The sequence below is a fragment of the Carassius auratus genome, chromosome 5 (assembly GCF_003368295.1).
Source record: "Carassius auratus strain Wakin chromosome 5, ASM336829v1, whole genome shotgun sequence".
Classification (NCBI taxonomy): Eukaryota; Metazoa; Chordata; class Actinopteri; order Cypriniformes; family Cyprinidae; genus Carassius; species Carassius auratus.
Genome location: NC_039247.1, coordinates 10,409,097 through 10,426,467, shown reverse-complemented (window position 1 = coordinate 10,426,467; position 17,371 = coordinate 10,409,097). Strand labels below are relative to the sequence as shown.

Genomic DNA, 17,371 nt, shown 5'->3' with positions numbered 1-17,371 from the left:
CCAGTGGGTGGGTACCAGATGACGCTCGGTGACCATTTTCATACTGAGCTTTTAACTAGTTCTTGCATAATTCTGCATTCATAAACAGACTTGAGAGAAAATCTATTTTATTTTCTGATTTATAATGGAGTTAAAGTACTTAAAATGCTTGTAAGACTGACTCTACTATGGTGTCATAATTGTAATGCACTTCAGTTCATTCATTAATTTCTTTATGCTTTTAAGTCCTATTATTAAAAAATCCATAAAATTGACAATATTTTACCCCTAAATAAAAATGGTCATGAACAGGTGAGAAAATTAAATTTTTAATTTCAAGGTAAACTGTGCCTTTAAGGTCTCTATCTCCTCTCCATGGCCCATGTGCTGCAGGTAAACTGATTGGCCAGTTCTACACATGTTGAGGCTTTCCTGACTGAGGGGTTGAAGAAAAAGCCCAGGCTTTAGAGTGAGATGTAGCTTTACCCAGCCCAGTTGGAGTACCCAGAATGCTTTTCTCCCCTTGGTCTGGCCACTCCCAAGTATATTACATTATGCCATAAAATCAAGATTGTTAATTAAATAAGACAATTTTAAAGATTTTTTTTTCAATCGTCCTTTATGCAAAGTTGTCCTCCCTTTCTTGAAAAGGATACTAGAGGCGGCGACAGGCTAAATATCTGAGCATACAGATACCATACAATTTACAGAAAGATTAAACAGAGGCCAAATCATAGGTTTGCCACATAGACAAAAAAAAAAGCACAAACTGCATTAAGTACAAAACAGTTGTAGTGGTCAAAAATATCATACATTTATCTGTACAATTTAACAATACCAATAACAGACTGTGGACTTGGACTTGGCCTCCACCCCCACACAAACAAATCAAAAACAAATCTCCTTTGAAATATGACCAGAAATGTAAAAAAAAGTTGATAAAGTGCACCTGTTAAACATGGACATGAAAAAGCATTTAAAAATGATAGGTCAACATAATGCGACGCGTTATGCCACCAAAAAGACTTTCAAAAACAACGATCAAGCGAGCAGCTCCCCCAGCGCTAGCTTGCAGGGCAAATGTTAACTGGAATGTATCCTTTGGTGATCAGAAATTAATAAAGTGTGATTATGATGGAACGATGACTAACGATGGGCTACAAATGATGTCATGCATATGCATAGTAAGCATATCAGAATTCTGAACTTGTATTTCTGCACCTGTCTACCTGTCTAATAGAATCACAGGAAACGATTTGAAATCCACATCAGAACACTTCCACATCTGAAGTGTTTCTCAGATTTTAGTAGAATGCAAAACTAATAGATCTGTTAAAATAAAGTACACCGAGTATGCAGAATAATACATGATTAGGTTTACTAATATTACTAATAACACCACATTAACCAAGCAAGGTATATTTCTCCATCTCTTTCTTTTGATTTGACCTCCAGAGAAAGAGAAATGTCCTTCCACAGAGGTTAAGACGTGATCAAAACCTCAATACAACAACCGAAAGACCCTGCACAGTATGATTAAGGCTTCGCACTACTTCAACATGGCTACCTTTCAGAGATCCCTTCACATCCAGCAGCATTTCACACCAAACAAACTTCCTTGAAATGTTCACAAAATGCTTCATCTACCTCAAACTGGGTTCGAGTTATCTGTAAAAAGAGAGAGTCAATTCGAGTAGGCCTACTGGTGGCATTATCGCATGTTCAGTCATGCACTAGACTTGTCATACTTGTTAAAAATGAAGAACTAATAATAATCATACAGTGTCCATATAGCACATTTAGCCCTGTCAAAAACCCCTATGGTTCTTTTTCAGTAGTAAATAACAGTTGCCCTTCTCATATCACACTTGGGTTCTTGCCAAAAGCTGATTTCAGAACTACAATTTTCATTTGGATCTGCATTCCACAAGTTTTAATCTGGATCCTCGACACGTAAGAGTTTGGTTCTAAAACATACTGCTAGAACAAACGCATATTGTTATGGTTGCATTTTTTCTTTGAGAAGAATGGAATGGTTTTGTTCAAGGGCTCCTCCTCTCTTCGTGTCTTCCTCCATTTCTTCTTCCTCCCAGGCCCAGCCCGTAGGTTCAAAGTCCGCTCGACTGGTGCCCGTCCTGCATGCTCCTCCAGTGTGTTAGGACACACCACCCAATGTCAACACATCAAAGCAGACATCACATACACGCACAGGTTTGTTCAGGTCAAATTTGATGATGGGGATCTCCTTTATAGAGCACTTATGGCAGAGCAGACGCCCACAATGGCGGCTAAGAGAGAAAGAAAAAGACAAAAGAATGAGATATTAGGTTACAGGACAAGGGAGGATGACAAAAAGTAAACCTCATCAATGGAGAGAAAGAATGGTGTATTCACAATGAAAGGTGAATCACAAAAGGTCTTTATAATGGTAAAAGGACTGAAACAACATTGCCTACATACCAGTGATGTTTCCTGGTGGTGACTCCAAATTTGGTCATACATTCAAAGCAGTTTGAACCATCACACCACGGGGGCTCTTTGGATAGCATATCTGAACCGTTTAAAACGTGATACACAAGACTGGTTATATATAACTACTACCAGCATCATAAATGTCTCGGAAACACTAAACCTGCATCACTTACCTAGTAGACGGAACAGAAGCTGCTTAGTGGCAACCTGATAGTTGAAGATGTTGATGCCCTGGTTGTTAGTAACACCAAGTCGAGCTCCAGCCCTCACAATGGCACGACACAGGTTAGCGTTTCCTTTTATGTATGCCAACAGAAGCACTGCAAGGAGAAAAACATCAACTATCATTGAAAAAAAAAAAAAAAATTGCTATTATTAGGGAAAATTATCTATTTAAAAATGCACATTTCGTATAATTGGTAGTACTTCACCGACCTGTGTTCCCTTCATTGTCGGGTTTATCCAGGGGATACTCAGGCATGCATTCCAAAAACAGCTCAAAAATGGCTGCTGCGTTCTCTTTCCCATACTGGCCAAGGACATGCATGGGGGATTGACCTCTAGAGAGAAGAAAAGAAGGCAAAACTATTAAAGCTAGAGTGAACGTCAATGAATAGTGCTCATTTTTTATACATTTGTGGAGTATGATATTCAGAGCCAAACCTGAGATTATAGGCCTCTGCATCTATGTTGGACTCGGTGAGTAGAGCACGCACATTATTCAGACGCCCCTGCATCACGGCCAGATGAAGTGCTATTAGAAGGAAATACAAAGAAATTATAGAAATGGAATTTATTCCTACAGGAATATTATAATAGATGTACATTTTGCGCAAATATTTTACTGATTTACACTGACTACTGAGCCCTTTTACTGCAAGTGTAGCACAATAGTCTACCATTGTTTCCATTCTCATCTACTGCAGTGAAATCAACGCCATTCTCGATCAGGACAGAGCAGATTGTGGAAAGATCCTGTTGTGCAGCGAGATGCAGCGCCGTCTGACGATGCTTGGTCAACTCGTTTACTTTAGCACCAGCCAAAAGCTGCAATCCACACATACATCAGAGAAAACATAAATGTGTGTTGCAGTTCTTGACTTGGAAATAAAACTAAAAAAGAATTAACTTTGCTTTACCAGATTTCTGACAATGATCTCTGATCCCGCCTGTACGGCCAGGTGTAGAGGGGAAAGTTTGGCACTGTCCTGCACTCTGGAGTTCACGTTGGCCTGTACACTAATGAGAAAGAGCACACTCTCTATGTCAGAGTTCTGCACGGCAACATGCAGGAAGTTGCGACCTTTGTTGTCCACCTAGACAAAGAGAGAGAACGTTTATCCAGTGGCTTGTGACATCACATATATAGAAACAATGTGGAGTAATTTAATCTTTGACTTTGGGTATAATATGGCCCATGCACCTGTTCAGCAGCGCCAGGCTCTCGTTTTAGGATGGCTTCGGCAGCCTTATTGTTCTTATGGGTCATGGCACAGGCAAATGGTGTCATGCCTTGTCGGTCTCGAATATTCAACCGGATTTCTGGGTGGGAGATGAGTAGCTGGATGATGACGTTTTGCTGGTTGCTGATGGCGACATGGATGGGAGCACGACCCTCTGAATCCTGCATACAGAGAAATGGATACTGCAGCTATCAGGGCATTTTAACCTGTGTGTGCATGGAACATATCTGCATAAAGCCCCTGTTAAATTGCGTTTTGTCATCTACAGAAAAAGAGAGAAGAACTAGAGTGAATGTATGCATCTATAAAAACCTGTGCGTTCACAGTGGCTCCGAACTCCAAAAGGCACTGCGCCACCTCCTCCAGACCCCAGGACGCAGCCAGATGCAGTGGGCTCTGTCCATCTCTCGCCTCCTCATCTCCCTCACCGTTAGGACCAGGCCTCCTCGGGCTGTTCACATCACAGCCACTGAAAACACATGTTGAGATCAGTGACATGGAAATTAAACTTTTACTTCAAAAGTCACTTTTTGGAATGTCTGTCCAGTTCTTTTTAAGTTACGTTCATTTATACATGTAAATTATTATTTGGAATTAATTTGATTTTACCGGCATAACATGCAATTAAACAGATTGTAGACATGACTATTGACAATTCTGTTATAGGATATTATCCCTGTTATAGGACTATTTTCATTTTGACTTTTGGAGTATTGCAGAAAATAAGTTCAGAGACTTCACAAAGGAACAAATTGAATGGATTCTTAAGTCTAAATGAAGTTAAACGCTAACTCTAGGATATATAACTAAACCACACTTTCAACAATCATTAAGCATCCGTCAACTCTTTCGGTCTTTATTAAAAACAACTTCCCCCTGAAAGTTTGGGTTAGAATAATTTGCAATTATAAACATAACGAGGCCGTGAAAGCAGACAAGTGAGTAGATGATATTTAAGGTAATCAGCAATAAATGTTGTCCCATTTAGCCACTTTTTTTGGCCTTTATTATGACACTTTACAAGGGGGTATTATGTTGTAGAATAAAACCTGAAAATATGTGTTGAGCACAGAACTTATTTTAAGCATTTCACCAAAAATAAATGTCAAAAAATTGACTTCAGGGTGATGGAAACGGAAGTGCTAAAATGCTAACTTATTTTCTGGATTTTGGCCTGCAAAAATGTAATCCTGTAGCACGCTCTAGAGATGAAGCTAATGAAGTACCACCAATCAGTTAGTGTTTTGCATTGAAAATGTCAAATTGATGACCTGTCATGCTCATGTTTTACAATGCAAATCCTGCTCAGAAGCAAGATAAAATAAGGAGAGGTTTTGCAAACCTGCGTATAAGGAAGCAGGCAGTGATCTCGTTGTTCTCATCGATGGCTCTGTGGAGAAGAGTCTGATGACATCCTCCAGGCCCTGAACTCCAACAGGTTGCATCACACCCGTGCCTGACCTAAGCCAAAAATTAACAAGTCAAATCAACTCGTATTAGACAAGCATTATTTTTTAACCAAAATATGGAAAATAAATGTTTTAAGATCAACAATATATTAAATGAAGTTAAAACGATAGAAAACGGGAAATGGAAAAATGTTCTCACCAGTGTGGAAGCTATGTCCTCCAAACCATTTTCTAGAGCCAGCCAGAGCGGAGGATCACCCTTCTCATCCACCACTGACATGTCTGCTCCTCTTGTGCAGATGGCGTCCACTACTAAAGGAAGCTGGTTACTGATGGCCAACTGTAAAGCCGTCTGCCCCTCCTGGGTCCTAAAACAAAGCATGATTTGTAGTTTGAGGATTTGTTTAAAAAAAATTAGCTTTTATAGCTATTATGTGTGTCAACTTTTTCCGCAATAGCTATTTTTGGGAAACAGAGGGGGGATAGGATTGAGACACACTGCAAGCAGGACTCAAACCCTCATTGCTGACATTAACAGCACAGCTCAACATGTCTGGGGTATGTATGCTAACCAACGTTTTGGTAGGTGTTGTACCTGACGTTGATGTCAGCCTGGTGTTCCAGCAGGAAGAGGGCGCTCTTGCTGTCCTGTCTCTTTATGGCCATGTGCAGTAGTGTCTGTCCATCAGACATGGTGTCATTAATGGCTGCTCCAGAACCCAGCAGCTGTGCGGCGATAGTGTGCATACCTAGTGATGTAAATAAGAAAGTAACGTGAAAAACTGAATGATCTGCGTGAGCAGTGAACCCACAGGAGGAGTTTTTTAACAGAACCCACCAGTCCAGAGTGCGAGACCCAGAACGGTCTGATCCATCGAGTCTTTCAAACTGAAGTCAGGGATGATCTGCAGATTGTTGGTCGCATGTAGTGTATTGGCTATGACAGATGGAGCAAAAATGAACTTATGAGTGACAAGAGATGGTACGGCTGCATAGATAAGCTCTCAAATCAAACATCCTCGCACATCCCTCACCTTTCTGCTCTAATATGACAGACACCACATCTGGGTGGTTGTGAATGATTGCCAGGTGGAGCGGACTTTGCAAGGAGACTCCTTGGCTTTTCTCGACTCCATCAGGCAGGGGGCTGTCAGTCTGCAGGTTAGGATTCGCTCCCTGCTGGAGCAACTCTGCTGTTAGCCCCGCCAAGCCACAACGGCAAGCAGTATGGAGGGGGGTCTCGCCCTAAAAAAGAAAATTTGATCATTTTTATATATATATATATATATATGGCTGCATTTATTTGACCAAAATACAGTAAAAACCGTTATATTGCAGAATATTATTACAATTGAAAATAACTTTTCTATTATAACATGTCATTTATTCCCTAACTTCAGCCATTACGCCATTCTTCAATGTCACATGATCCATGGTGCCTCAAGAAACATTTCTTGTGATTATCAATGTTGAAAACAGTTGCACAATCTGAAGCTCAAAATAAGAGCATTTATTTGAATTTGAAATCTTTTGTAACATTACAAGTGTCTTAACTGTCACTTTTTGAACAATTTAATGCGTCCTTGCTGAAAATAAAAAAATGTCTTAATTAAAATAATTTCTTAAAAAAAGAAAAGAAAAATACATTCTTCCTGAGCTCAAAATTCTGAAAGGTAATGCAGTAATGTATAATATATATATTAATTTTTTTTTTAATTGTTTTGATGACTACACTATTATTCTGTAACATGTGACAGACTCACCCATTTGTTAGTGTGATTAACTTTAGCTCCATGTGTGGCCAGGAAGATAGCAGCCGCTTCACTTCCTGTGATAGCTGCTCTCTGCATGAGGCAGTTACCTGAGGAAGAGATGTTGTGATTAACAGCTACGAAAGTAGTAATGACTAAAAAAAAAAAAAACACAGATCAACTTTTTATAGGGTGCAAGACGTGTGGTACCGTTAGCGTCTGGTGCATCAGGATTGCTCCCTCTCTGTATGAGCCGTGCTGCGAAACTGTTCTCGTCAAATGAGGTTCCGTTCACAACGGGAGCTTCATCGTCAAAAGGGTTGACGGAGGGGTCAGAGGCCACAGTGATGTACTGCAGAGCCAGCCACAGTGCAGTGCTGCCTTCATGGTCTTTCAGCTCCAGGTCCAACCTACGCATGAAGGGGAGGATTTGCAGTGTTACACAAGGGAAACAAGAAAAGGACAAGGGGTAGAGCCATGCTGCTGAAACAGTACAAGTAGTATACCATTTTATTAACTACAAAAATAATTTCAGATCATTCGTTTAGAAAATGAGATCCATGTTTAAGCTTACTGTTTGCATTGCAGTAGCTGGTTAAAGACCGGCTCATTTCCTGACACCACAGCCTCATGTAGTGGCGTCCTATGAAAATAACCGAGTCATGGAATACAATGAATAAGTTTTACCGCCATAAACATAGTAATTATGCAGAAGAAGCCCTTGATTAATTGTTACCCACCGTCCTTTGCTGTTTTGCATGTTTGGGTTGGCACCAGCTTTAAGCAAAGCCTCAGCGATGTGGGCCATGCCAGCCATAACTTCACCACTGTGTTTTTTAGGGTTGAAAGAGCAGACCAGGTGCAGAGGCGTCTCCACTGCCCCCACTGTGGCAGCGTTCACCTGTGCGGAGTGACGGATCAGAAAAGTGGAGGCAAACTCATCTCCTAAAAAGACAAGGAGAGAGAAACCCACAAGACAGAGAGAGTACTTAGACCAACAAAAGGAAATAATAATTCTCAAAAGATTCTTGATGGATTTCAAAGTTTCAGCAGCATTCTTTTGCAGCTGTAGGTGGCTTTATGTCAACTTCAAATTCTTGGTAAATGTGCCACATTCAGTTTTTCCCTCTGGCCAAATACAAACACTCTTCACCTCTCTGGATGGCCTTGTGTAGAAGACTCCAGCCGCTCTGGTCCACCATGTCTACATCTGCTTTGTTGTTGACCAGTGTGGTGGCGATGCTCTCCAGCTTTTTGGACAGAGCCAGACCCAGCGCCAAGTCTCCATTATTATCCAGCTCATTCAGCTTTCCAGGTAACTTGGGAATGAGATAAAAGAAATATGATAACACTTTATTTTAAGGACTAATTATCATTGTTAGCTAGCATGCATATTACTAGCATATTGGCTGTTTGGTAGTACTTGCAAAGCACATATTTATGCCTTATTCTGCATGACCATATTTTAGATCCCTTAATGCTACTCCATACCTAAACTTGAATGGTTAGTCCACCCAAAAAAGAAAATCAGGCTGCGTTTTACTCTCCTCAGAGGCATCCTAGGTGTATATGTCTTACTCTGAAGAATCCAGTCAGAGGCATATTCAAATTGTCTTTGATCGTTCCAGCTATATCATTGCAGTTAATGAGTGTTGCATTCCTTCAATCCAAAAGAAGTTAAATAAAAAGCGCCCTTCCATAAAAAAATTAAAAACAAAGTGTCTTACATACCTCCCGGTTGTGAACAAAGGCAACTTGAGGCATTTTTGTAAGAAGAATATCCATATTCAAAAGTAATAATCACTTTAATCTTGCTTGCGCCAACAGTTGTACACAGAAGCAGCTCCAGGCGGATGACGTATGAGGTCAGCGTTGCACATGCGCTGGTGAGTCTTGTGAAAACCAACGTTTGTTTAACAGGAGCAAAGGAAGCAAAATTTCCTTACTTTAGCAAAGGAAAACCAGTCTCCTCTTGCCTTATATCGAAATCCTCTGACATAGTTTTTTTTTTCAAATACTTGATTTGTACTTTTATTTAGGAACACGTGCGTCACTTTTGAGCTGTGCATGCGCCAAGCTGACCTCATACATCATTCCCCTGCAGCTGGTACCATTTACAACAGATTCAAGTGTTTATTAAGTTTTGAATGTGGATATTTTTCTAACAAAAATGCATCTATTCCCTACAGGAGGCCTTTGTTCACCCACAGAGCCCTGTGAGACACTTTTTATTTCACGTCTTTTTGACTGAATCAATGCAACACCCTCTGACTGCAATAAAAGAGCTTGAAAGATCAAAGACAATTTTTAATATAACTCCGAATGGATCCGTCTGAAAGAAGAAAGTCATACACACCTAGGATGCCTCAGGGATGAGTAAAACGCAGCCTGATTTGTATTTTTGGGTGAATTAACACTTAAACAACTACCTTATTAACTATTAATAAGTAGCAGCAAATTAGGGGTTTATTGAGGCAAAAGTCATAGTTAATCGTGAGAATTGGACGTTAAAATAAAGTCTGGCAAGACTTTTTCCTAATCAATTTGCCATGCAAGCTTAATAGTAGAGAATCATACATTTATTAGTGGAGGAAATGTGACTAAATCCAGCAGAGTATGTTGTAAAAATATAAATAATAGATACATTTTACATAACAGTTTCACACATTGTTGGTCTTATGCGTGTAATTCAAAATATAATTAATAATATTTCTAATTATTTTATACTAAATTATTTAAATATCATGTTTGGTGACCACTTGTTATCCAGGCTGATGAAAACATTAAACAAACCAAAAACATGACCTGATATGATTGGTTTTCAATCACTGTATATTTAGCAGTAACACGTCTTTGATTTAGTGCTGGCTTTTTACCTGGGCGTCCATCTCTATCAGATAAAGGAAGACCACATCTTCTCGTTCTACTTTAATTGCTTTGTGAAGGGGGTACTCGGTCTTGGATTTGATCATCTTATAGAGCAGCTGAGCATCCATAGTACTGAAGTCCTCTTTCCGAAGATCGTCCTGTTTCAGAGGGTAAAGAAGTAAATATTAAACATTTAAGCATTTATTCATCAGGAAATCTCCATTTTACATGGATACAGACTCAAAAATGATAAAATAGAAATGCCTTGCATAACGATTTCCTCCAGCAGGTGACAACTTAATTATTCAAATCTCAAATTCAATATTTCAATTGAACAAAATCAAATGTTCAAATTCTATGTCTAGTTCTTGATGAAGGTCTGTTAAACCCATATCGATGTGTTTGGTTTCACTCTGAGGAGAGGTTTCATTTATCATCCCGGTCATAAACATAACCTTCAGAATCAATCTTTACGCCTTGTGTGGATTTACAAGGAGTCATAAGGGAGACTCCAAACATCAAGGACAACAAGAAGACTTTTGAATGGAAAGAATGAAATGGAGGAAGGCTATTTTCCATAGTGAATCTGTCAGGTTATTAATCAATGTTTATTTTATTAATGCTGATAAAATGATGCCTAGTACTTTAGTGTATTATGAAATTAACAGCTATGTGTATCTATAGAGAGAATTCCACATCTGATGAGTCTGTGGAGGACGTGGATGATGACTCACCCAGTGACTGGCAATGATTTCTCCACAATAGTTCATCAGTGTTGTGGCGTCCAGCTCTTCAGCGGTCTGGTAGAATCTGATACAGTTCCTCACGTTCACTGATGACATCACTCCTTTCTCACATCTGCATTTGAAAAACAATTTATGCTGCTTATTCTTTAACACTAACAATTCCATTTTATATACCGTATTTTCCGGACTATAAGTCGCACTTTTTTCATAGTTTAGCTGGTCCTGCGACTTATAGTCAGGTCCGACTTATTTATCAAAATTCATTTGACATGAACCGAGAGAAATGAACCAATAGAAAACATTTCCGTCTGCTGCCGAGAGAGGGTGCTCTCTTGCGTCGGTAGACGGTAATCTTGCGGCGGTAATGTTTCTCTTGGTGCTTGTTTCTAAATAAATGCGACTTATAGTACAGTGCAACTTATATATGTTTTTTTCCTCATCATGACGTATTTTTGGTTTTTGGACTGGTGCGACTTATACTCAGGTGCGACTTATAGTCCGAAAAATACAGTAGGTTAATATACTAAGTCCTCCTTCCATTTTCTGTTTTTCACATTATATATATATATATATATATATATATATATATATATATATTAGGGGTGTAACGATACGCGTATTCGTATTGAACCGTTCGATACGACGCTTTCGGTTCGGTACGCGGTACGCATTATGTATACCGAACGGTTCGTTGGAGTAATTAATTATATTTGAAAAAAAAAAAAAAAGAGAGAGAGAGAGAGAAATATAATGATATGCGTTCAACAAGGTAGCCCAATAACCCAAACAACGTAACAGGCAACGCCCCTGACACTCCCGAAGAAGAAAAAAACACCATCTTATATGTTTATGTTAGGCTACTCAGCAGGCGCTCGCTCACTCAGTACACGCTGAAGGCTCGTTGCAAAATAGCCAATGCGTTTAACAGACTAGAAATGAGAAGATCCTCCAATAACCAACAGGTCTGGTGTTTGGGTGCACTTTGGATTCCCTTTAAGCTATAAAGGTGATGGCAAGAGAGTGGTGGATAAAAAAACAACGGTATGTCGCATCTGCAGCGGGAATAAAAAAAAAAAAAAACACCAGCGGGGATATATGCGTCAGTACTATCTGGGAAAAGACGAAAAAAAGGAGAAACATGCACGCAGCAAACTATCCCTGCAGCATTTAGACACTATAGCTTACAGGGAATCCAACCCAAACACCAGACCTGTTGGTTATTTTAGGATCTTATATTTCTGGTCTGTTAAAGACATTCGACATTTTGCAACGAGCCTTCAGCGCGTGCTGAGTGAGCGAGCGCCTTAGGGGCCGTTCACATATCGTGCCTAAAAACGCATGGAAAACGCTAAGCGCGTCTTTCTCCTCCTTTCCAAAGCGCTTGGGCAGAAGCGCTCATGAGGCGTCTGTCTTTGCTAAGCAACAATGACGTGCTCTCTCCATGAGACGCGGAAATTTCAGCGAAGGATAAATGGATTTGCAGCTCTAAAAATCGCTTGCAGTAGCTCTGCTACTAAATTTATTTCAAAATTGCAATCCATATACAACTATGATCAGCTGTTCCTTCATCTTGGCTGAGCTCTCAACGTTGTTACGGGAAAGGATGAAGCTGATTGGTTAGTTCTTGTCACATGACCCGCGGTGCGCTTGCGGCATTCTGAAAAGTTGAGATGTTTTTACATTTTGCTGTATCTAAAATGTATCGAACCGAACCGAACCGAACCGTGACATCAGTGTATCGTATCGAACCGAACCGTGAATTTTGTGAACCGTTACACCCCTAATATATATATATAAATTTGAAAAGTTTGGGATCAGTACGATTTCATTAAAGAAATTGATATTTACACAGCACATTAAATTGATCAAAAGTGACTGTAAAAACATGCATAACGTTACTAAAATTTATCAAAGAAAGTTATTCTATAGTCCCAGTAGCAAAGAATAAAAGCACGAAAGCACAAAACACATAGGCTGTTTGCCTGCCATTTAGCAACTGCTTTAATCCAAAGTGACTTAAAGCAAACCTATTGATGGGAGAGGATTACGTACTTGATTCAAGGGCACTTTGATGATGGGGGCATCACCTGAACTCTCCAGTTTATCTAGAAGTCTCTTTCAGGTTAATGCCAGGTAAAAAGAGCACAAGCTTTCAGGGTGACCTCTATTTAATTTGATGAGTATGACTCAGTGATGGACCAGAGTGACTAAAAATGGCGTGATGGCGTGTTGCATATGCAAACGCTTCATTAATCAAGTGTAATTAATTTGGTGATTCATCACCAAAAGCCTTTGTGCTTCACATCAATCCATGCTGAGGGGTGCTCTATATACCTGTAGTTGATACTCTTAAATGTTGAGTGATTGATAACGGAAGTTACATGTTGAAATTTTAGCTCTATCTAAAGTCAATTGTATCTATCCAGTCAATTGTATCTGTCATTCTAAAGACACCGTTCCCACCTTTCTCGCAGAAGATGGAGCTGGAAGCGGTTGGCCAGCTTCATCAGGTTGATGAGGAAGCCATCGTCTCCACTCAACTCCAGATCGTCCGTGTACGCCCAGCGCAGCATTGCCATGGCAACCTCTGGCTTGGCATCTAGGAAGTCACATGGGGAAGCACAGGAGAGAATCCAACAACAGGTTCAGTTTTGAGGGATCTGACGCGGTTGCATACTGCATTAGAACAATAAGGAAAGAAAAAAGCCAAACAAACAAAATCTTGACATCCTCCACTGCAAGTGCAGGTTGGAGGAAACACAGAAGCCATTGTTACCTGAGAGGTCCAGTTCTGTGGTGGAGGACAGGTTGGCCAAGCTCCAGATTTCACTCCGAGCAGCCAGCACAAATTTATGAGCACTGAGCCTCTGCTCTCCAATCTTCACCTTCAGATCACTAGGAGAACAAAAAAAAATCTTGTCATAATGACTTTACACAGCATTCCTGTGAAATATGCAGAAATCATCTACCATATCATAGTATGTATTATGTAACGGTCTCAGAGGTCAGATCTGAGACAACAGACTGGGCTCAAATCTCAGATGGATCATTTTGTAACCTCATAAGAACATGGTGCAATACGAAGAAATACAACTGTAATACAGTTTCCTAAATTTACAAACCAAGGAGACATATTAAACCCCTTTTCAGCCAGCTTTAAAGCACTTAGAAGCAAAATTAAACTGCAAACCAAACCTTTACTACCTTAGTGGTAGCAAATATTCAAATCAAGACAAAGTCACGGACAAACTTAAATATTTCAATAACTGTGTGAATCTTATAAAAACTGAAGATTTGAATAAAACTTTCTAGCTCATATTTCACAAAAACAAAGACAAAATAATATTTTGCATATATATGGTCTTTTTAATAAAAATACATTTTATACATTTAACTAAAGGATCCTGCAAGCACATTAATTTATCCCCCTTTACTCATACTGCACAAAAATTTAAAAAAAAAATTGTATTGCTAAGGTTTGCATATGGTGGTGCATTCTTAATGACAACTGAGCTTTCCTTATAATATATACTATTACTAAAATAAGAAATATCCCAATATATTGCTTACAGTGCTTGCTTACAGTATCGCAACATATATTTTTTCACATGCAGTGGAAATAAATGGAAAAGAAATTGACAAAAACACATTTAACTTGTGCATCTATATGATATTTCTGTTTTGCCTCTGTGCTTTATTATGACCTCATCTAACAGTACGTGTCGCTTCATGTCCAGTGCTCACCTGTACAGCTCCTGCTGATAAAGGTCAGCCACGATGGCCAGCAGGCGGCTGATGAAGGAGTCACTGGCCTGGGAGGTGGAACCGGGGAGAGAGGCCTGGGCAGCCAACACGGAGCAGCGCCTCTCCGTCTCCACCAGCTTCTGCTGCATCTTCACATACTCCTGCCTCAGCAGAGCAAGGTGCTTCTGCAATTTCTGCACCTCCTCTGCGGGCATGTTGGAAACGATGAAGAGATGAGAAGGAGTGGAACACAAGGAATAAGCAGATAGGGTACAAGGAGAGAATAAGGAAAAATGGATGAATAAACCAAGAAGTGAAAAGACATGTGATTGGTAATAGAAAAGGGAAGTGGAAATGCCATGAAGAAGAAAGAGAGAGGGACAAAACAGATTTCACATGAAAACTGCTGACACAGACAGACTTCCTAACCACGCTCAGGGGAAGAAAAGTGGACCACCGATTATATGGGAGCAGAACTGTCTTTCTGCATTCTGACAAGTAAAAACTGATTCAACATGGTCTAATTCATGAACAACAAACACCAGAGTTCAAATACACCATCAGAATCCATCTCACTCCACTCAAAACACACAATAACAACTTCACACTCGCCATCCTCAATGTGGGAATGGCCTTGGATCTGTAACTAGGGGATGTCACAGCTTAACCTACATTCCAACACGGGCCGCTTCCTTCCTCTTTCCTTGAATTTATTTCAGTCTCTCCAGAATGCTGAGGCTACACTTTGCCATGGCACCAACATTAGCTCAGGTACTGAGAAAGCTGGCCTAATAATGTGTCATTTGACATCTAGGAAAATCTTTGAATGTTCCTAAAAACAGAATGCAGCACCTGGGAGTAATATACTATACAGAAGCTGTAATTTTTGGGAAAAGAAAAGTCTACCTAGTCATTAAGACTGTGTGGTGTAAGCGAAGGATTAGCATGTTTTCAGTTTAATATGTGAGCCATTTGCCTTTAGCCTAGATTCAAGAAACCAGTGTCCTAAGCAAATCAACAACTCCGAGCTGTCCAAATAGGTCCAATAAAGTATTTAAAAAGCTCATCAGCCAATCAGATGACAGGAAACCTTGTGAGGCAATAAGCTGCTTGCAATACCTACAAGCATTTACAAGACCTACTGAATTACACAATGAATTCAGACGAAGAATAAATCATTCTCGACTTTCTGGATATTGTGCAATTAGCATATAATAAATTGTTCTAGTAATTTAGATTTAGAAATGGATACACCCTTATAAAATGTATCATCGCTTCAACAAACACTTGTCACTCTGGTTGCTAACACAATACAGTTGGTCTAGCCTGTTATTAGCATCCTCGTTTGGTAAAAAGAAGTGGAAAAAAATCGTGAAAGCGTTTTTAAGCTGTTTGAAAATGTCGTCATTTAAATGCATTTTTATTTTACAGCATGTTGAGGAAAGATAAAGACGTGAGATGTCACACATGAGCTGATAAAAGTAACGGTTGCAACCGCCAGTTGCGATGTCTCTGTATGCAAGCACAAAGATGTGTGCAAATTATCCATATAGACAACATGACAGAACTAGCCTATACATTTATTTGACTGTTATATCCATGTCATGTTATATACTCAAATACATCACGTGCAATACATTTACATATTTAATAGCCAGTTTGCATGTGCAGGTGAATTTCTCATTAAAGATTACGAAGATCAGGATAAAAGAATGAAAGGGGAAATTCTGATCAGAAATGACTTGAAAGCAAAATTACAACACCATGTTCTGTGCTAGCAACTGAAGACATATTTTAGAAAAGGCATTTATTGGATATTTCTTTACGTAAGACATCAAATCACCCGGCAAATTATCACTACCACCGCCCAGCCCACCACCTGACTTGCAACCAGTTAGCTGGAAAAATATCTAAGCAATAATGTGGTTCATTTCAGGCTTACGCGATTTTTATTACCAATTGGCTGTGGTGATACCAATTAAATGCATTAATAGGCCAGCACATAGTGTAGAGATACAACCGCTGTATGTGTTAAACAGCAAGGGCGTAAAAAAATAAGAAAGAAACCATTCTCATACCTTCCGCCATGTTGGATCCGTAGCTGGTCAACTAATACCGCGAGAGACCGCGGGAGGAAGGTTTTGATTTGGGAGGAGCGCGTGCGCGTGTCTGTGTCGAAGCAAACAACGAGCCAAAGCTACATTACGTTTATAAAGTGCATTACAAATGACAGATTAAGTAATGTCTGTTTGTCAAGTAAACCAATTGTATATGGTGTCTTTAATATGCGCTCTCATTTAAGTTTCATTTTGACCAGTCAGATAAATTATGGATAGGAACTACATTTAGATTAATGCCCTCTTTTGGCTTACATCAAACCATTTCTAAAAATAAAAAATAAAATAAAAAAAACACAATACAACCTTTCAGCCAATGTTAATGTTAAATTGCCATGTCTTGAAGAATAATTTTACTAAAAAGCACATTTGTAGTTCTGCTGGAATGCTACTGAATGGACGAGTGTCATAAAACATTCAAGTTTTGGGCAACACTTTGAACTGAACAGACAGCACACGCAAACAAGTATTGGAAAAAAAATTATATTTTAGAAGAATTCACTAGAGGTGACAACTTCCATAACATGAAAAATATACATCGGTATTTTGTCTTTGTACATTAGGCAAAAGAACTGTAGTAGTCTGTCAGAGCCAGAATAAAATTAACCAGAGAATTAAAGATTGTTGGAGGAGAATGGAATACAGGCATGCACGCACACACACACACCTCTGCTCAATCGTCCTTAAACACACACACACACACACACACACACACACACACACACACACACACACACCTCATCTGAAATCCCAGTAACTGTTTGCAAGAGATCTACATTTAAAGCATGGGTAAGAAACCTATCAAAGAAACCACACAAAACA

At 39.5% G+C, this 17,371-nt stretch overlaps 1 protein-coding gene across 1 annotated transcript; it reads right to left on the bottom strand.

Moving 5' to 3' along the window:
• Positions 1-936: 936 nt before the first annotated feature.
• Positions 937-17,252, bottom strand: LOC113074775 (rabankyrin-5-like). Its single transcript, XM_026247554.1, has 25 exons — positions 16,511-17,252; positions 14,433-14,637; positions 13,465-13,583; positions 13,152-13,287; positions 10,677-10,800; positions 9,951-10,100; positions 8,228-8,393; positions 7,815-8,019; positions 7,649-7,717; positions 7,285-7,484; positions 7,087-7,184; positions 6,358-6,568; positions 6,162-6,260; positions 5,919-6,072; positions 5,523-5,691; positions 5,257-5,375; positions 4,227-4,383; positions 3,875-4,075; positions 3,591-3,767; positions 3,351-3,498; positions 3,115-3,205; positions 2,887-3,011; positions 2,625-2,771; positions 2,440-2,530; positions 937-2,267 (listed from the first exon to the last, which is right to left on the bottom strand). Exons 1-25 carry the CDS (start codon positions 16,518-16,520, stop codon positions 2,135-2,137), a joined length of 3,504 nt encoding a protein of 1,167 aa, XP_026103339.1. The 5' UTR covers positions 16,521-17,252; the 3' UTR covers positions 937-2,134.
• Positions 17,253-17,371: the final 119 nt, after the last annotated feature.